General features: G+C 40.9%; 1 protein-coding gene across 1 annotated transcript in view; it reads left to right on the forward strand.

Annotated features, from left to right (window-relative positions):
* Nucleotides 1-947: 947 nt before the first annotated feature.
* LOC136876122 ((E3-independent) E2 ubiquitin-conjugating enzyme UBE2O) overlaps nt 948-21,349 on the forward strand; it is a 322,520-nt gene continuing 302,118 nt past the window's right edge. The window contains exon 1 of the mRNA XM_067149804.2: nt 948-1,420. Within this exon, the coding sequence (XP_067005905.2) occupies nt 1,214-1,420 (207 nt within the window). The 5' untranslated portion in view covers nt 948-1,213. The remainder of the gene's footprint in view (nt 1,421-21,349) is intronic.

Genomic DNA, 21,349 nt, shown 5'->3' on the forward strand with positions numbered 1-21,349 from the left:
ACAAAATGGGCAAAGTAACGAAAACACACACAGAGGACAACATGGTTATTGTCTTCACAACAAATATCATAATCGTAGGACTTTACATACAGCCACAATCATCAGTGGAAGATGCGTTTGAGTCAGTTGCCCGAGCAGTCTCTCTAATCGAGTCTGAAGACAATGTTATAATTGCTGGGGATCTAAACTGCAGGCTAGGCAAGCCAGACCATAAAAGCGAGTTAATCTTCAATCTAATGAGAGAAGAGAATTTCAAACTGGTAAACAGCAAAGACCTTCTAACGTATTTTGCGCACAACGGTGCAAGTACCATAGATCTAGTGTTTATCAAGGGAAGTTCACTAAGCTCTATATCACAAGCTGGACTCTGGTCGTCGGCGAACACACCGCTCAGGAAGCACATTCCCATTAAGACATACATTGAAATCAAATCAACAGTGAAGGAAACACAAAATACCAACACGGCACGCGCACTGGCGAGAAAAATAACTGAAAGCAGGACGGAGAATTTACGGAAGGGTGCGGAGGAAGCGATGCACCTCCTTAAAACCAACAACCTCGATCTTGCTGTGAAAGACAGCATGAGGTCAGTCACCGTCCCCTATAAGAAAACACATGCGAAGCCATGGTTTGATAGGGAATGCTATGAACTAAGACGTATAACACTGCATGCCCTCCATAAAGCGAGATATAGTGGAAAAACAGAGGACATTAAAGAATACTCAATGAAACGCAAAAAGTACAAAGTCACTCTAAAAGATAAAAAACGACATCATCAAGAACAAGAAGCAGAACAATTGGTCGAAGAAGCGAACAGAGACAGTCTTAAAACAGAACAAAGTCCCTCAAACCACGACAATACAAATGGTTGTGTGGGAAAACCATTTCTCTATTATGATGTTGTTGGTAGTTGGTTTTTGGGTATAATGTGCTTGCAATGTGTTGTTTTCTACATGATCGAATTTCTTTGGATTAGAAGTAAATGTGAACCTTTCAGCGCGTATTGGTGTGGGACAAGTCAACTGAGTTCCGTTTTGAGTGATTCTGTTGCGGTTCGTGATAAAATTTAGCGTAGTCTCATGAAAATATTGATTGTAAATTTTGTAACGTTAAATGATGTGATGGAAATGTAAGACGTACGGCGAATCATTTTTGAAATTATCGTGTGTTATTACGGATTGATTGCATTTCCTGTCAGGAAGCTGCGATCGTCATGGCTGCGGAACATCAATTCTTTTATGAAGATGAAGTTTATAGAATTAACAAGAAAGGGAATATTGAATTTGGTATGGTTTTAGAGAACTCTGAACTTGTTAGCAGTGATGAAAATTCAGATGTGGAGGAAGGAGGTAGAATGAAGAAAGGACATATCCGTGTTGCGTGGCATCCAACCGGAGTGGAAGTTATATCTGAGAGAAAGGTAATAAAGTTATATATTTTTTATGTTAATGGTAACTGCAGGATGTGTTTAGCCACAATATTATGAAATTAATGTTTACTGCTCCCTGCTAGCATGATTTTGACTGTTGTCACTTTTTTAAACCATTTATTTAAATCACGAATAAAGTAGATTGAACCTGACCACATTCGTGGGAATGTTTGCTTATTTGCGGGTTGACTTCACTGTGCGCGCGTGTGTGTATGCGTGTGCGTGCGTGAACTCTTCTGTTTATCTTTTCTGTTTACAGTTTTGAGTGATGTCTAATTAAAGGTCGTTGAGAAGATAGTTTTGAAGTATCTGGTGAGAATTGTTGGCTGAAATTTGAGTAGTAGCAGGCTGTCCAGTAAAGGCTGTGGTGTTATATGGTAATATTGATATAACTGCATTTGGTTATGTTTCGTCGGTTTGTTCATTTTATTACCAATTATATCAGTTCCTTATATTTACCATTCAGGTTACACTATGGCAGTTGCTTTTCTAATACATTAATTGTACTTGAACTATATGGCTGTCTGTTCAATCGGAATGCCATACATGTAAGTGCTGGCCTGCAGTCCAAACGTGATCAGTGTTATCGTGTCTCAGCCTCAACTCGTTGGGTGAAACCCAGTGCTGGCACATAGCCTACTCCTGTCGAATAGAATCAAGAGGTCTGCTCAAGACTTAACGTCCCCATGCCGTGGACAAATCACCATCAACAGTGTCATATACCCTCATTCCATATGAGCACTGCAGAGAGGTTTAGAATTTAATCCACCTGATTTGATAGCTGCTGTCGCTTAAGTGTGGCCAGTATCCAGTATTTGGGACAGACAGGGTTCAAAATCCACTGTTAGGGTTCAAAATCCACTGTTGGCAGCTCTGAAGATGGATTTCTGTGGTTTCCCATTTTCACACCAGGCAAATGCTGGGGCTGTACCTTAATTAAGGCCACGGCCGCTTCCTTCCCACTCCTAGCCCTCCTAGTCGTGCTTCCCTTTCCTGTCCCATCGTCGCCATAAGACATATCAATGTCGGTGCGACATAAAGCTAATTGAAAAAAAAATTCCAGGCTTTTGGTATGCAATCTAGTGATTAGAAATTGTATAGGCCTACCTCCCCTACCCTGCAGGCCAACATTCTGATGGTGAATTTTTTTCGACCCACAGGACTCGAACTGGCTAACCACAGTGTCAGACCATTTAGACTTCAACACCTTAACGATCATGGCCACCAGACGGGCTCCAAACTAATATGTTGGTAAAATTAAGAATTTGTGGTTGCAGTCATCGTGCACCATAAATGTTTAATAGCAGTGAAATAAGCCCTTCTTGAAGGGTGTGCAGATAGTGTTAAACACTAATATATTGTAAGAAACCATTTTAAGATTTATTGAACTTCACAAGAACCTCGTTTATCCGGATTAAGTGGCACCGGAACTGATCGAGACGATCGATAATCTGGAAAAGCTAAAACCAAATACAGTACATGCTATATAATATGTTAACATAAGTTGTACATTAATACCTTTCTCAGTTGTACAAAAAAAAAAAAAAGAAATATATATATATATATATATATATATATATATATATAAGAACACTGTTCTTACATTTGTTTTATGCACTGAAATAATGTGTGAGCTTTTTCTGTTTTACATTTGTATAGCGTTTGCGCGCAGCACGATCACGAAGATGTTTTACTAACATCCAAGGATCAGTTCTGCCGGTGTGTTTTCAGTCTGGGATTCTAAATAGGCCATCAGTTTGTCCAGCTGCATTGTTGCACCTCCATGAGTCATTGTTTCTTTTGATGGAGCGCCGGTTTCCTTTTCAAATTCACCATCACTCGTCATTACCTGCCGAGGAAGAAAGGCAATAATTTATTCATCTGTCGTTACGCCATAGTCTGAATTAGTCATTTTTCAACCAGTCATCTACGTCCGAGCATCCGGGAATGCATGCACATGTGTCAAGAAACTCAGAAGAGTCCACGGTTTCCCATTCTCATACCTTTAATAGACCGTGGCCGACTTGCTTCCAATTCCTGTCCTTAACTATCCTGGCGGAAAAGACATTCAAGAAGAACCGACCCCGTGAAAGAAATAAAAGTAAAAATAAATTTTTATTATTTTTATCCAGATAAACCAGAGATCTGGATTAATGGGGGCCGGATAAACGAGGTTCTTGTGTACTAGCTACAAGCTTGTCTACAACAGGAGGAAGTTTCAGTTCTGGATGTATTGGGTATGCAGAACTATAAAGGATATGAATTGCAGCTAAGAGCTCAATTTATTTCACAATATCTTCAAGAGAATCAGTACCACAAAGCATAAACCTTCAATACTATTTGTGTCTACCTGGAGCTACAAAGAATGACAACCTTGAACTGGAATGACATAAAATTTAATACTGTTTGACCTGAAGCTACTTGGGACTGGACAGGGATCAGTGAACAACTTCTCTCTCAACATCCTCGTCACCTACCTGGACCACGTCTCCCGGGGGGACTGTCTTGCATTGGAGGGCATGCCGCAACATCAGAAGTCAGTAGCAGAGGCATATCCCGAGACAAAACTGCGCTCTTCTTCCAGACGCGAGAAAAGCACTTCGCAATCCTCATCATGCGAAAATTCGACTGACCGCCAGGCGGACACCTCTCAGCAGCATCCGCTTCACATGGCGCAGGGCCAGCCAGACCTATCCATTCTTCAGCACTTACAGACCATCCAGCAAAATCTAGATGCCCTGGCACTCAACCATACCACCCTGGCGCAGCGAGTCGCTACTCTTGAAACAGACGACTACTCGCAAATGAACGACACCGTCCAGGAGAACCAACAGCCTCTAAACCCGCATATCCAGGGGTTGCAGTGGCGCTCTCTACGACCATTCGAGTATACATCAGGATGGGTGGGCCCGGATCCTCAACGGGTACACCAACTTGCCTTGACGCTTCCAACAGCAGCTGGTCGTCACCTCCGCCGACAGGGATCGTCACGACATCAAGACCGTCCTGTGGGGTCTCAGCGCCTGGGAACATCTCGACGGCGCCCAGCAGAGCTACTTCGCGACAAGAGCCAATCTCCTGTATGTCGCTATAAACAAAGGTTGGCAAGCGGCGATACAGCTCGACGCCGCCACGTCGGAGACCCTCGCATGGACCCTGGAGGGATTCTCATTTCAACCATAGCCGCGCCGCACCCCGGTCACCCGCGGAAGGGCACTTGGATGGGGCCGCGGAGCACGAGGGGGCGCGGGAAAGTGAAGCACCCAAGCCGGAAGATGGATGCGGCGCTCCAGGCCAGGACCAACCCATCCACCCTGGCCCCAACGCCTGCATTGGTGACCAGATGGCTGACGGGACTGTCTCCACCTTCACCACCATCCTCTGGCCGCAGCAGAAAGAAACCACTCCAACGAGGACGACACCTTTGTCGCCCATGTGTACATACTCTACCAAGATAATGACATTTTCGGTTTTGTACCTTTGTATCTTTTCCATTGCTTTGTATTGTTTTGCAAAGTGGTTTCACCACGCCTTTGTATAATTTATAATAAAAGCACCGTGGCATCACAGCTTCCCTGGGTGTCACCGCTGATTCTCGCCAGCTCGCGGCTGCGCCAGTGCTGCCTCCACCTCGTACACGCGAGGCTGGCTCGTCTGTAAAAGGAGCCGAGGGATGTTCACTGGTGCAGTTGTGTGCTGGATGGGGATCAGTGAACAGTGTTGTGGCACACAATAATACATAATCATTTAAATGTAAAACAAAAAGGAAATAATTAATTCTGTGTTTAGATTTATCAAAATAAGTTAAAATACACAGCAATTTTCCAGGTGTTGCAATAAATATTTCCAGTAGTGTATATACAATCCATATCACTTTCTCTCCAGCTCTGGGTCTTTCTGAGAATGTTTACCAACTTCCTGATGAGCTAGGAAGTTCAAACTTTGCACACACATTCCCTCTAGATAGTAGTTTAACTCAAAAATCATAAAACTGACCTAAGTTTGATGGAAATTATTTAAATAATAATGCTTCATGCACATCTCTCTCATTTCCCATCGCTCGCACCGTCTCACTTACATGCAAGTGCACTGCCCTACCTTCATACCTATTTCTTCAAACAACAGCTAATGTTGGCACTTTTCTCTTATCAGGCAGTCCTAGATCTAGCAAGTAGCGGTTAATGAATTGTATCCTTGAATTTCATTGTAATTTTTGTCCTAAATGGAGGATAATAATTGCTTTCATGCAAATCAACAGTAAAATTAGCGGTAAATTAATAAATCCCATTATTAAGAGAGAAATGTAGATATGTAACTAGGGCGGCTATTTCACTGTAGACACGGCTCTCTTCTGTGGCATATCGCTTCATCATGCCATCTTTTGTTTACTTCCTCAGGTCCAGGGCTTGCACCAACAAATGGAAGTGCTTTGTCTTTGAAATCACAATATCTTTGTCCATCATGCCCGGCACGTGCAGTTCAAATGTGAAAATGGAGGTGAAAAGTATATCCAAAATAACACAAAATGATTTTTGTTTAAAGAAATATAGCATGATCCCTTTACCAATAATTATTTTAATTAGAGTTATAAAAACTCAACTCGCCCCACCAAGTAACATCAAGCAAAGGAAAGCAAAGCAAAGAAGTTCAGTGAAGTTTGAGTGAGTATAGACTTCACACACAAAAGTGTTACGTGACCAAAAATCATACTGAGGCGTTGTGATGTAGAATTCATAGTTGTAATGTAGTGATGTGTATATACTGTATATATATATTTATTTATTTGTCTAGTAATAATGCTATTTATTAATTTACAGCAAATTTTACTCTTAATTTGTGTAAAAGCTCCATTTAGACCAAAAATTATAACAAAAATTTTGTGGATACGATTTGTTCACGTACCCCCATTATTGTGCTGCTAATAGCTCAACAGTAGGCTTCAGTCTACTTTCGTTTCCATATGATGTTGACAACCACTGCATGAAATGGACAAAGGAATTGAATTAATTCTTCACACGCAGTGTGTAATCATCGTATTAGCTTGTGGAGAGTAAAAGGGATAGGCAGGTAAACGTCATCTACTGCTGCCAGTGATAGGATTTTGAAGCAAATATGACAGAAAAACCGGCAGATAACTTTGGTGGAGTTGAAGCAGGAGTAGGAGGAGGCTTCTGGTGTTGTGGTTTCTAGTAGAACTATCAGAATGGGACTACCTGCTAGATGACCACGAAAGAAGTCCCTTTTGACAGCAAGAATGAAGAGAGGTCGCTTAGAATTGGCCGAGGAACATGACCAGTGGATGGAAGAAATATGGGTCATCCTCTCAGGGCCGGTTCTACCACCTACTGGTAAAGTAGCGCGTAATTTGCCCTCCACGTAAAAGGCTGTTTCCGTTCGACCACTCCCAGGTAGCGATATCGGCAGCATAAATCGTCGTTACCCGGTGCGTAATTTATTGGCCACTTCGAGGACCCGATAAGACTTTACCTGCCGGGCAAGTTTTGAGAGCTGAACATTATTAGCTGTATTTCTGGTGACATACAACTGAAATTAGCTTAGTATACTGAAAAAAAAGCATTATACTCTAACAGTGATCGATATTGTATTGCAGGATTTTGAACATTAATGCTTCCTTAGAGTTGCAACGGTTACACCAGCCTCTCGCATTGATAGCGTAGGGAACACATTTTACACGTCAAGCTTTCAAAAATAAACTCTAAAAGGATATAAAATCGAAACCTATTTGGAAATAATTTCAAATGAGATTTAACGTTATACTTTTTCAGTTTTCAAACTCCAGGTATAGCTTGTTGCTATGTAGCCATATTACCTCAAGGTACCTCGTAGCGTAGTTGCTAACGCGCTCAGTTCATAATACGAGGTATTCAGGTTCGAGTCTTCATTATGACGAATCCTTTTTTTTCTCATTATTACCGTTGTATTAATCTGTATGCCTCTTTTCATACGTTCTTTTGTTAATAACATATTTCATTGAAATGTTTAATCACAATATTATGTCTACTAGGAAAATGCTTTATATGTGTGGTACTTATAGATAGTGATGATACGATTAATATAGCATACCGTATAGGACTGTCGCCCAGGTAGCAGGTTCCCTATCAGTTGTTTACATAGTCTTCTTGTAAATTATTTCAAAGAAATTGGAAACTATTCCATTCCCTAATTCCACTTCCTATGATGGATATTTACCCCGATTAGTTCTTTAACAGTACAGTACCTTCCAACTTTATCTTCATAAACATTAGAATGAAATGCATTATAAATAAATGGAAGCATGTGGAACTAAACGAGGTCACAGAGCTAGTTGCAAATAGAGCATCGTGGAGATACTTAATCAATTCACAGAAGCCTGCAGATAGAATGCTCAAAGTCATTAAGTCCGTAAAGAAGATGTTAGGTGTATATATGTATATGGAAGCGCGTGAAAGAGTTACGAACAACGGTAGGGAACGAAAATATTTGTTAATGTAAATTAGAAATACGATGAAAACCTGCGTACCTTCTATTACGCAGCGAGCGATTTGACCTATCTACTACGAGAATACTTTCCAAAAACGCTGCTTGACATGACAGGTTATAACTGGCATAAGAAAATGTAATCTCGAGATTTTAATCCCAATTAGGTATTGATTTTGAAGCTCATAGATTAAAATCACGAAAGCTTGACATAAATAGTTGTCCATAACTCTTAAGACTCCCCTTATTAGGCTTTTTGAAGATAATCAACAGATGCAAGCACAGGGAAATAAGACAATCGAATTGAGCTTCATACATCTGACGATAGATAGCAGCACAGTCGCTGAAAATCAGTCTAGCCAACTCCGTATATCGGTGTCTAGCTCCTGGTAGCTACCCAGCGCTTGCGCGGAGGTGGTTGCACGCAACGCAAAGTACCAGCTGCTTTACACCCCCAGGTAGTTTACCTCCCGGGCAGCTGCCAGCCACTTTACCAGCAGATGGTAGAACCGGCCCTCAGACGAGTCAAAATTTAATCTCAGAGGAAATGATGGGAAAATATTTGTTCGTCGTTGGAGTGGGTAAGAATAAATTTCTGCCTGAATGTCTGGACACAATAGTGAACTTCCTAGAGTGTGTGATGGTCTGGAATTGTATTTCAGTTCAAGGAGTGAGTGCATTACATATTGTTGAAGGAACAATAAATACTGATGCATAGGCTACATAGAAATTTTATGAGGAAGTTTGTAAGCAATAGTGGAGCAGTTTGCATCACCAGAAAACTGCATATTCCAGAATGATTCTGCACTATGCCCTCTTAGAGCCAGGAGCCGATCTGGTCGGCCGCTCACCATCAGCTGGAAGAGGCCAGAGCTCTGCCTCCACTCTACTACTGTAAAGTGCCAGGCTGTTTTCAGTGGAAATACATGCATTTTAACATTCGTGTATAGCTATCGGTGTATGGCAAATACCGGCAAGAAATTTTCTACATATCGACTACGTAGAATGAACAACTAGTTTAGAGTGATATAAAGAGTCAAAAACGTTTTATTGTTGATTTATAGTTGTCGATAACGTTTATTTTTAGGAAGAGAAAGACATTTTCACACTTTCTCTCCCAATATCTACTTTGAATAAATCATTTACGGTACAAAACATTATACGTAATTATGTATAATGTATTTATAAATAAAATTACATAGAATAACTAATTTGAACGAGAAAAATAAAAAACATAAAAAATAAAAATTCAAACATGTCGCTAGTAAAAACAAGACAATTTTACTCACCGATAATATTCACGTATATGTATCGATGTATGGCAAATACTGACAAGAAATTTTATACTTGCAGAAAAAACAGTATAGGCCTAAAAATAATTCTGAATTATTAAATAAGTAAAAAAAGTTGATATTATAGTTTGTTTTCAGAAAATCATTTTCTCGTTTTCGGTTGTAGTATCTATTTGAATAAATAATTTTACAATACAACAGATTATACTTAATTAAGAAATATATGGCGCTAAACCCCTGATTTGCTTTGGCCTACTAAGCGACCGCTGCTAAGTTCCTTTACCTGCAGTTTACGAGGTGAGTCATGGTCAGTGAGACGGATCCTCTCAGTAATTATTCTTGGTTTTCTAGATCGGGGTCGCCTTTTCACCCTCAGATCTCCTCAATTACAATCACTTAGGGTCACTTGGATTGAGTAAACCTCGAACCAACCCTCAGGACCAGGCGAAAATTCTTGACCTGGGCGGGAATCGAACCCGTGACCTACACTTGGCCTGCGGGGACCGGCATTTACGTAAAGATATAGGACTGTATGCAACTATAAGATTGAGCAGAGATAAAGTGAAAAGTAAATTGAAGTATGATATGGGCGGAGAATCAAACGGAGGGGAATGTTTAGGTCCAAGAACTTCCTTGAAGGAGACAGGAGATTGAGGAATGTTGTCAGGTTCATTGGGACAAATTTCCACAAAATGTTCTCCAGAGACATCATCATATTCGTTATCAGTTATCACTAGTTTCATCTACCACCATATTCAGAGTAGCGTTAGTGCCGTTGGAAACAATTAAATGTCTCTTCTTTAGCTGCGGTGATTCCGCGGATGTGTCCGGTATAATTTCGTCGCTACCCTCTGAATTAAATTCCCTATCGCTATACGATAAATCATCCGCGTTAACGTCTCATTGTTCCAAATACTGCATTAATTTATCGACATCAATACCTGCTGAAAAAATATCACGTGAATAACTTGACATTTTGTGGTCACAAATCTACTCGCTGCAAGGAGCAATCTCTTACTGACCGTTTAGCGGTATTTGTAAACACAGGAAACGACTCTTGTGAAAGCTAAAACACCCTCTTAGAACTGCCAAAGCAAGGTGAGGCACACAATAACGTGTAGCCCTTTTAATACAGGTTGTATTAAAGGGTTGCCTCAAAATTATGTATATCACAGAATTTTAAACCGGCCGATGTAATCGGCTCTGGCAACTTCCGACTGGATCGTTGAAGGCCGACCAGATCGACTCTGGCAATTTAAAGGGCGGGTGCTAGCACTACCGCCTGACACCAAGAGAGTTAATGTTTTCTGGGTCACCTAATTTATATTTTAATCTAAAGAAATCTAAGAACAAACCATTTCCACCATATTTGAAATGTTTCCTCGAAGATCAAGGAATTCCTACCTTCACATGGCCAGGAAACAGCCCAGATCTCAACCCCATTGAGAACTGCTGGCACAGAAGAAACTAAGAAATAAAAATGAGTTGGTAGAAGCCATCTGTGTGGTTCCATGGGATTTCAGCCAACCAAATTACAAATTTGGTACTTTCGATGCCTAGGCGAAGTGATGCTGTGATAAAAGCGAGGGGTGGCAACACAAAATATTAATCCAGCCATATTACCAATGAATAAGACTTGTTGAAAGTGTGTGAAGAGCTCTGAGTAATTAAAACATTTTCACTTTATACCTGGTAGCTTATTAATTATTATGTTATTTTAAAGTGTTTCTCTAATATTGCAAACTTTTACTTAACTTAATCAGAAATATATGTAAGCCTAGTGTGTATCAAATATTTGTTTAGAGATAAAATAGCTCAGGGTATACTTATTTACTGAAGTACTAATAAATATTCAAACATTGGCATATTAAGACTGCATATCAAGAGTAAAACATATTTGTAGATGATGCAATAAATATTTCCAGTACTGTAGATTTCATGTGGGGATTAAATAGGGGAGGGGCACAACTCATTGCGTTTTTATGCACTGTATGACTTATGTCATTTGTTTTAAGACTGCTGCTATGAATTCTTAATTGTTTTGATATCTAGAATTGGCTCATTTCTTTCTGTGAAAAACTTCAGATTTGATGCATTTGCAGGAAAAAGGTACAGTTTTGAAAATTATCTACACCATCTTGTTATGTCTGATTTATTTCCTACAATATTCCCTTTTACCCTGTTTTGTCTTCAACTTGTTTTTGAAAAAAAATATCTTGTTCAGGATGTTTGGAATTCTAAAAGATTCTTTTTTTTGGGTTATACAATGAGAGCATTCAACTAGGAACAGGTTGTGCTGTTTCATCGAGGAGTGTGAGAGTCATTGCTGTGTTGGCTGAAATCAGCAGTGGTGATGCAACCATTTATTTAATTGGTGTTCATCAAATGACAAAAAAAAAAAAAAAAGTGAAGATACAAATTATACACTAGAGCAGCGGTTCTCAAAGGGTATGCTGTGAAATTGTTGGACTGTGCCGTGAAAAAATTGCTTGTGTATTCAATATCTTAGTAATACTGTTTGTTAATATTACAGATCAGCATAAGCCTACATGTACTCATAAAATAAGATGCTCTTTTAATAATATTATACCGGTACTATTATTGCAGTTTAGTGGGAAATGTGGGCTTGTTTACTTTTGCACAACTGTTCGATGCAGGGAGGAATCGTAGACAAACACATCCATAATTCTTGGTCTGCAGAAAGAAGTTGCTCACGTTTCTTATTTTTAATGCAGGTCAGTGCCAAAAATTCCTGTTTGGACAGATATGTTGTAAACTGTATTAATATAGATATGGCATGCTCCGATAACATTGAGAACTCTCTTTTCACTGAAATCCGGAACTATAGTAGTGTTTCTTCCCTAAATTTCAGCTTCAAATTTTGGTCGGCTTGAAGTTCAGCCAATTCTTCTGCTTCTTGTAATGGTAGATGTTTTGTGTCCTCAGTTGTAACGGGAAAGGAATTGCTAACCCAGTTGCATTCGTTCACACTGAGCATAGGAAAATATTCTTGCAGTTTATTCTTCAAAACAGAAACATGTGTTCTGAAATCAGACTGGAACAGTTGTCTGTAACAGCTGTGAGAAGAAACATTTCAAGATCACTTTTTTCATCTTTTGACTTCCACAGTTGAATTTTTCTTAAGAAGCCATTCCGCTTGTCAGTTGATGTAAGTATATTCTCTTTCTTTCCTGGCATACTGGCATTGAGATTATTCAAATGTCCAAAAATATCAGCTAGGTATGCAACTTAGGAACACCAAGTTTCGTTGCTGTGTTTCTTTTTTTTTGCTATTTTGCTTTACGTCGCACGGACGCAGGTAGGTCTTATGGCGACAATGGGATAGGAAAGGCCTAAGAATGGGAAGGAAGTGGCCGATACCTTAATTAAGGTACAGCCCCAGCATTTGCCTAGTGTGAAGATGGAAAAGCATGAAAACCGTTTTCGAGGCTGCCGACAGTGGGATTCGAACCCACTATCTCCCGGATGCAAGCTCACAGCTGTGCGCTCCTAACCGCATGGCCAACTCTCCCGGTGTGTTTCATTTACAAGTATCTCTTTAGTTTGCTTTGACCCATACATTCATTGCTTATTTTTATGCCACGTTCAACACACTCAGGAAGTTCACGATTTCCAGATTCAGTAAATGTAAATCCGAAGCTTAAATAAGAATCCTGATACCTGCGCACAGCACTAGACGAACTGCTCTGCTGTAGAAGTAGCTTCTTGCTGACACTTGCTGCAGTTGATTTACTTGTTCCATTTTCACTCTGATGTTCTTCACTGCTGTTTAATTGTTGACATTTAATGAAAAACTTCTCCAAATGACAACACAATATCTGTATATTTACTTAAGTTTTATTACAACACCAAATATGATATAGATGTTGATTCCATAGGGAACCTAAAACATTTGTCCCGAATGAGTAAATTTATAATACCAATATAAATGATCCGTTATTGGACATTATAAATTTTCCAGCTAACTCATTCCTGGTTGCCAGCGTTTTGCCCCCTTGTGCTAGGTTGGGCTCATCAGTTGGTACCTAGCACACCCACCAAGACGCTGGCTAGTGCATACCGTGGAGGCCACTGCATAGTCTACTTGGAGCCACCAGCAGTGCCAGTGCACTATGAGAGACTTTACCAAAAAATTGATGCCTGCCTGGCCATCAGATGATATAGATGTTGATTCCATAGGGAACCTAAAATATTTGTCCCGAATGAGTAAATTTATAAATGGTCCGTTATTGTACATTATCCATCTGAAATGCTTCCAGCTGGTTCTGAAGAGTCGTCGTCTATATGGAAGAGTCTGAACTGTCTGGGGTCGGTCGATCTAAGAACAATATGAAGAAGTGGGGTCTATCTGAAGAGTCAACCCTCTGTGCCTGCGGAGAAGAACAAACCATGGCGCACCTAATTAATTGCAACTCCTGCCCTCTCTTTTGCACCATGCAAGATTTGGTGAAGGCCATACCAAATGGTCGAGATCTTGCCAAATTCTGGTCTGATATGATATAATTGTTACTTGAATGTACCTCTAGTTTGTTTTCACCAGTTAGGCCTATCTCTCATTCTTAATTAATAATTTATATGATATATTGCTTCTGGTATGAATAAATAAATAAATAAATAAATTGGACATTATACATTTTCCAGCTAACTCATTCCTGGTTGCCAGCGTTTTGCCCTCGTGTGCTAGGTTGGGCTCATCAGTTGGTACCTAGCACACCCACCAAGACACTGGGAAATAGGAATGCTTTAGCTGGAAAATTTATAATGTCCAATAACGGACCATTTATATTGGTATTATAAATTTACTCATTCAGGACAAATATTTTAGGTTCCCTATGGAATCAACATCTATATCGGCTGATGGCCAGGCAGGCATCAATTTTTTGGTAAACAGACAGAGTCTCATAGTGCATTGGCACTGCCAGTGCTTCCAAGTAGCCTATGCAGTGGCCTCCACGGTATGCACTAGCCAGCGTCTTGGTGGGTGTGCTAGGTACCAACTGATGAGCCCAACCTGGCACATGGGGGCGAAACACTGGCAACCAGGAATGAGTTAGCTGGAAAATTTATAATGAACAATCATCATCATCATCCTAAACCATCTCCAGTTTCCCGGGTGTGGTATATGAGCCTCTTCCATCTCATCCTGTCCTTGTACCATTCCTCCTCCACCAACTTGTCCCAATCATGACTTCTCAGCAGTACATCGTTCTTAACTAAATCTATCCATTTCTTTCGTGGCCTTCTCACGGGTCGTCTTCCTTCTACTTTTCTGTCAAATTCCTTCCTTGCAGTTCTGTTTACTGGCATCCTCTTCATGTGACCAAACCACTTCAGTCTTGATATCTGAATCTTATTGAGGAGAGAATCATCTATTCCTACTGCTCTAATTTTCTCATTCCTAATCTTGTCTTTCCTGGTTTTCTGGATCACAGTGCGTAGGAATTTCATTTCAGCTGCTTGAAGTTTGGAATTATCTCTATTGGTCAGTGTTGTGGTTTCGAGCAGTAGCGTAGCCAGGATTTCAGTTTGGGAGGGGGGGGGGCATTGATCCAGAATTTTTTTTTTTATAGGTGTCCAAACTTCCAGAGTTTAGGTGGTGTAGAATACCTAAAAGGAAATTAGTGTCCTTGGATCCAAGTAAAAGTGGTGGATTCATGCGGATTCCGGAAGCTAATAGTAATCTTTTTCTTCCAAACCCACCCCCGCTTTTCCCCACATCTGTGGGGTCGCAGGTGCGAACTGTGCCGCACATGTGGATTTGGCCCTGTTTTACGGCCGGATGTCCTTCACGCCGCCAACCCTATATGGAGGGATGTAATCACTGTTGTGTGTTTCTTTGGTAGTTGGTAGTGTAGTATATTGTCTGAATATGAAGAGGAAAGTGTTGGAACAAACGCCTAGTCTCCGAGCCAGCAGAATTAATCAGACGCGATTAAAACCCCCGGCCCAGCCGGGAATCAAACCCGGCACCCTCTGGCCCGAAGGCCTCAACACTGATCATTCAGCCAATGAGTCGGACTCCGGAAGCTAATATTAATATACGTTATATATAAAATGCTTAATAAAAGTAGATTAGTTTAAACTCCTGGGGTGTCTGGACTCCTTGGACGACAAACCTCCCCTCCCCGGCTACCTCTGCTACTCCCATCCCAACGTAACTGCAGCATTACATATATTCCGAGTACAAGTGAAATGAATGCAAGAATAAACATTGTGAGTAAAGGTGCAATATTCTGGTTTAGAATAAATACGGTAATGTTGTTATAATAATGGTCATGTGATAAGCAATACAGAAGTGACATTTTATACAAATAATGCGGCAAAGAAATACACACACATCGAATACAGGTTTCTCGCCTTTCTTGTCCAAGGCTAGATGATGAAGGCAAGAGAATGATGGCCCACCGTGACTCGTTATTCCGACATTATAAACAAACCCTAGATGACACAGACTTCGAACCTTATTGCATCTTAAAACATCGCACAAAGCAGTTAATCAGAAATAAGAAATGTGTCTATTTCTGGAATTTAGCTAAGAACTTTAATTCTAATCGCGCATGGGACCAACTTAGTGCTCTGGGAATAGGAAAACACCGAGACAGACGACTTCTGACATTCCACTTGATGAACTGAACGATTACTTTAGTAGAATAAATATTCAACCTTCCCCAATTAACTACATCGACTCACCGCCCTCCCCTCCAGCCAATCCGCCATTCACAGTGTCACAGAAAATCAGGTTTAAAAGGCTTTGCATTCCATTAAATCAAAGGCTACAGGTGTAGGTGATTTTCCTATTACTTTTATACATAACATTATGGGTGCTGTCCTGCCTATACTACTGATGCACATACTGAACTACTGTTTACTAAATGGAAATTTCCCTACTGTCTGGAAAAAAGAAAAATATTATACCGGTACCTAAGAGTTTAAACCCATAATCACCCTCTGACTATCGTCCTATGTCTATACTCCCTGCGTTTTCTAAAGCCTTTGAACGTTTAGTAAATGAGCAAGTTCTGGAATACCTAAATCAAAATGCTCTTTTGAACCCTTTGCAATCTGGATTTAAGAAGGGTCACAGTACCGCGACAGCACTTTTGAAGGTTACTGAAGACATTAGAAACGCTATGGACAAAGACTGCTTACTATATTTATCCTTCTTGACTTCAGTAGCGCCTTTGACACTATAGTAATTCCGAGTATGATAAAGAAAATGAAACTGCTAAATTTCGACCTGGCTGTGCTTAAGGTTTTTAGGTCTTTCTTGAGTAACCGTCAACGGCGTGAAATAGTAAACGACAAGGCCTCTAAATGAAAAATGAAACTCAGTATTGCCCCACAGGGCGGTATTCCAGGGCCTCTAATTTTCTGTATTTATATCAATGTCATACCATCTGTGACAGGAAATAACACACACCACCTCTATGCTGACGATCTTCAAATATATTGACACTACAAGACAAGATATTAACAATGACCTCCGATGACTCACTATATATGCACAACGAAACTCTCTTATACTAAACTGCACAAAATCTCAGGCAAACATAATTGGATCACGAAAATTACTGAGCTGCTCAAACAATGTCGCAATCCCGCCTATCCTACTGAATGGTAACATTATTCTCTACAGTAAAACGGTTAAAAATCTCGGCGTAATGATGAACAAAACAGTTGATTGCTCTGATCACACTTAAGAAATACGTAAAAAGATTTTTGGAGTGCTTCACCCTCTTAAACGGCAGAGGAATGTATTTCCATTTGCGCTACAGGCCAAACTTATACAGACACTCATTCTCCCTATTCTTGATTATTGTGACGTCGTTTTAGTTGACACGACGAGAGAAGAAAAACTTAAACTTCAACGAGCACTGAATTCCTTCCTGCGATTTATTTACAACATCGGGTAAGATGTTCATATCACCCCATACTATCAGGCTGTCTCATGGCTGATGTCTGATAAACGTCGGCAGCTACACACTTTAACGATGGTGTTTAGAATGGTAACTGAAAGTTGGACATGTACTGTATATTTCTTCTAAATTCATCATTTATAATCATTTCACAACTTAAATACACGTTCTAGATTCATTCTTTCTATTGCACCGCACCCCACAAATAAAGTTTGTGGCGGCTGTCCCTAGATTATGGAATTCCCTGCCAGCTCAGGTCAGAGAAACTAGCTTTTTTTAATCACGATTTAAGGTCACCAACGAGACTACCTGCAGAGGACAGCTGACTTAATGGTTGAATATGAATGTGTGCGTGCCTGAGGATTAGTCATTTTTAAGAGTTTTTAATATTAATTAGTTTTAATATTAATTTAGTTAGTAATATATTTAACTTAATTTTCAATTCTATTAATTTATGTAGTTTTAACTATTGTAAGTATCTCAGTATTTTATTTAATATTCTGATTAGTATGTGGTTTAGTATACGAGAGGGCCTAGTGCCCTAACTTCGCCACTGTACAGAAGGCACTAATAAATAAATAAATAAATAAATAAATATAGAATGTAAAGCGTATGGGAATATATATTTTTTTAGTTGGTAAAGAAATATTTCGCGTCACAATATATGCAAGGTAGGGTTTACCTTGTCCAATTATTTTCCCTCGCGGTTAGGGCCGCGCAGCTGTGAAGATAGTGGATTCGAATCCCACTGTCGGCAGCCCTGAAAATGGCTCCCCGTGGTTTCCCATTTTCGCACCAAGAAAATGCTGGGTCTGTACCTTAATTAAGGCCACGGCCGCTTCCTTCCCACTCCTAGGCCTTTCCTATCCCACCGTCGCCATAAGACCTATCTGTGACGGTGCGACGTAAAGCAAATTGTTAATCAGTTTCCCTAAGTTACAGTTTTGTGACGCTAATATTTGTATGTATAATTTTTATTAATGCGCCAGAAACCAACGACACGGAGCTGTTGCCATTTCAACACCTTTTTTAAGGGCCACAGACCCTAGCCGGGATTTGAACCTGCGAACTCGGGCTCAGAAGGATAGTGACTCAACCAACTGAGCCACATGTAAAGGAGGCGTTTGTGATTATTGTTATAAATAGATGCCGTTAGTATTTTTACAAAGATTTTGTGAGGAGCATTTATTACGGCGTACGTTTTCCAACTGTCCTAAATGCACGAGGCCGGACAGAAGAACTAGCTGGAAGCTAAAGAGCCTTGCAGGGGTGTCGCTTCCTTCTCTGTTCACTTTTCCAAACCAAACTCCATGGCGTAACAGCCCCGAAGGGCCATCGCCTATCAAGCGACCGCTGTTCAGCCCAGAGGCCTGCAGATTACGAGTTGTCGTGTGGTCAGCACGACGAATCCTCTCCTCCGTTATTCTTGGCTTTCTAGACCGGGGCCGCCATCACACCGTCAGATAGCTCCTCAATTATAAACACGTGGGCTGAGTGTACCTCGAACCAGCCCTCAGATCCAGGTAAAAATCCTTGGCCTGCCTGGGAATCGAACCCGGGGCCTCCGGTAAGAGGCAGGCACGCTAACCCTACCCGCGGGGCCGGCTGGTTACTTTTAGGTCTCCTTATTTTAGGATTTGACTTAAGGCATCCTGCGTTCGATTCCCGGCACTAACAGAGTTAAGAAAGGCATGGGATGGAGAAGACACAACCTTGTTTGTGGGTGCAATAGAGTTGGCCTTGAGTCTTCCGTAATCGAAATATCTACGACCTGGAAGGTAGTCACCTTCATGGGGTGTAGTACCAATGTGGTTCTTTTTTTTTTTTTTTTTTTTTAAGAAGACAAATTAAATGAAAATTCTACTTCCTCACAACGAGAAACGATATCATTTTACGAACAGTTTCAGTAATGCAGCCGGTTTATGTTAAGAGTACAGAAGCTATGATTGTACATGGTAACAATCAAAACCATCAACATCTACTGAAGATGCGTCACCGCACTCGGTAGGAACGGCTTTTTTCGTATACACCGGGCGAGTTCGCCGTGCTGTTACGGGCGCACAGCTGTGTGCTTGCATCCGGGAGATGGTGGGTTCAAATCCCACTATCGGCAGCCTTAAAGATGGTTTTCCGTAGTTTCCCATTTTCACACCAGGCAAATACTGGGGCTGTACCTTAATTAAGGCCACGGCCCCTCCTTTCCACTCTTAGCCCTTTCCCATCGTCGCCATAAGACCTACGGTGCGACGTTAAGCAAATTCGAAATAAAAAATCTTTTCACAACCCCTTCCAGGGAAAAGTTGTATCCACGCTACTGGCCTCGACTTAAACCCCACCCACTGAAATTATTTTGTGGGTGCGCCACTGCATCCAGTCACCTTTTGCGGTACAAAGTAAGCCTGAAGAATGGTTGGATACTCAAAATACACTACCATAAATGACGCGGTTATGGCTCAAAAGTATAAAGAAAGGTAACGAGCGGGATCTAGTGTTTTAAGTAGAATCCATATCAATACAATGTGACTCCCCATTTATAAAATGTTTCATGCATCGACTGCGATTCAAGCCTGGGCCGTCCTGATGAGAAGATAGAACCATTGGAACTGAGTTATCACGCCCGCCAATTACGAAATATTTACCCGCACTTTTGATGGTGCAGTTATATAGGCCTACATATCGAACTTAGGCACGCATCTGCAATTGTCTTGCTACTGTTAGAATTTAAAAAAAAACTTTTTCATAACTTACCGGGGATGTACATAGTTTTGGCTTCTCAGTGACGAAACGGTTCTCTTCAAAAAAATTTACTTATATGGCACAAAATGGGGAAATGACGTACAGTTCAAAATCCTATCACAGTCTTCTCAACGCTGCAACTTAAACACAGCACATCTCTCAACCACGGTACAACCCGAGGATCCCTAGGACATTGTTGTTTCCTAGAACCGATGTGCAAAATCTGATACTATGTTGTAGGCTTGCAGCTGTTTCTGGCCGTGGCCCCAGTTATCTCGGTGGTCACGTTCCGGCCCCCAAATGAGTAATCCCTTAGTAATTGCCCTTTTCCTGTCCGGCTCCATGGCTAAATGGTTAACGTGCTGGCCTTTGGCCACAGGGGTCCCGGATTCGATTCCTGGCAGGGTCGGGAGTTTTAAATTTAATTGGTTAATTTCGCTGGCAGGGGGCTGGGTGTATGTGTCGTCTTCACCATCATTTCATCCTCATTACGACGCGCATGTTGCCTACGGGCGTCAAATCAAAAGACCTGCATCTGGCGAGCCAAACTTGCCCTCGGACCCTCCTGCACTGGGGCTTCTACAGGGAAATATTCCCGCGCATCACAATCCTAAGTGTTTTCCTTTCATTCAAGCAGTACAATTATGGAGAATTATGATTAGACCTATCGAGCCTTGCCAGTAGATTCTTTGTGCTACGTTAATTTAACATTTCGGCGTAAGTTTTTAAGTTGTTCATACCGTACGAAAAACAACGGCTGATCGTCGCTCTAGTTTCAGGAAATATTTTGTGGTGGGGGCCGGCCCCACTGGGTACCCCCCTTGGCTACGCCAGTGGTTTTGAGATTGTATGTAAGAATTGGTGTATAATAGGACTTGTTACAATGTCATTTTTGTTTTCATGGGTATTTGCTCATCCCACAGCAGGTGTCGTACCTGGTGGTAAAACTGAGTTGCCTTATTGATTCGATTGTTCACCTCATGTTTTGCTAGGTTGTCTTTTGATATAACGCTACCCAAATATTTGAAAACTGGAACGCTGTCCAGTTGGGCTTCATTTAACTTGACTATTGCTTCTGCTCCTTCCCCATACACTTTCATCACCACTGTCTTGGTCTTGCTGATGTTTAAACCATATTTCTTAAACTCCTCACTCCAGCTTTGCATTCTCTCTCCCAATTCATTTTCTGAGTCACTCCAGATCGCAACATCATCTGCAAATGTGAAGGCTTTGATATCTCTGTGTTCTTTCCTTTTAATAGATTTCATTACTACATCCATTACAATAATAAATAGAAGTGGTGACAGTGAGCTGCCCTGCTGCACTCCTCTTTGTTTCAAACCAGTCCGACAGACCACATCCTACTTGAATACAGTTTCTATTCCCACTATACAACATTTTCACTTTGTCTATGAGGCTGTCTCGCACTTGAAGTTCTTTCATGCATTGCCAAATTCTTTCCCTTGGTACACTGTCGT

Source organism: Anabrus simplex, chromosome 6 (genome assembly GCF_040414725.1).
Source record: "Anabrus simplex isolate iqAnaSimp1 chromosome 6, ASM4041472v1, whole genome shotgun sequence".
In the NCBI taxonomy this organism is placed as follows: Eukaryota; Metazoa; Arthropoda; class Insecta; order Orthoptera; family Tettigoniidae; genus Anabrus; species Anabrus simplex.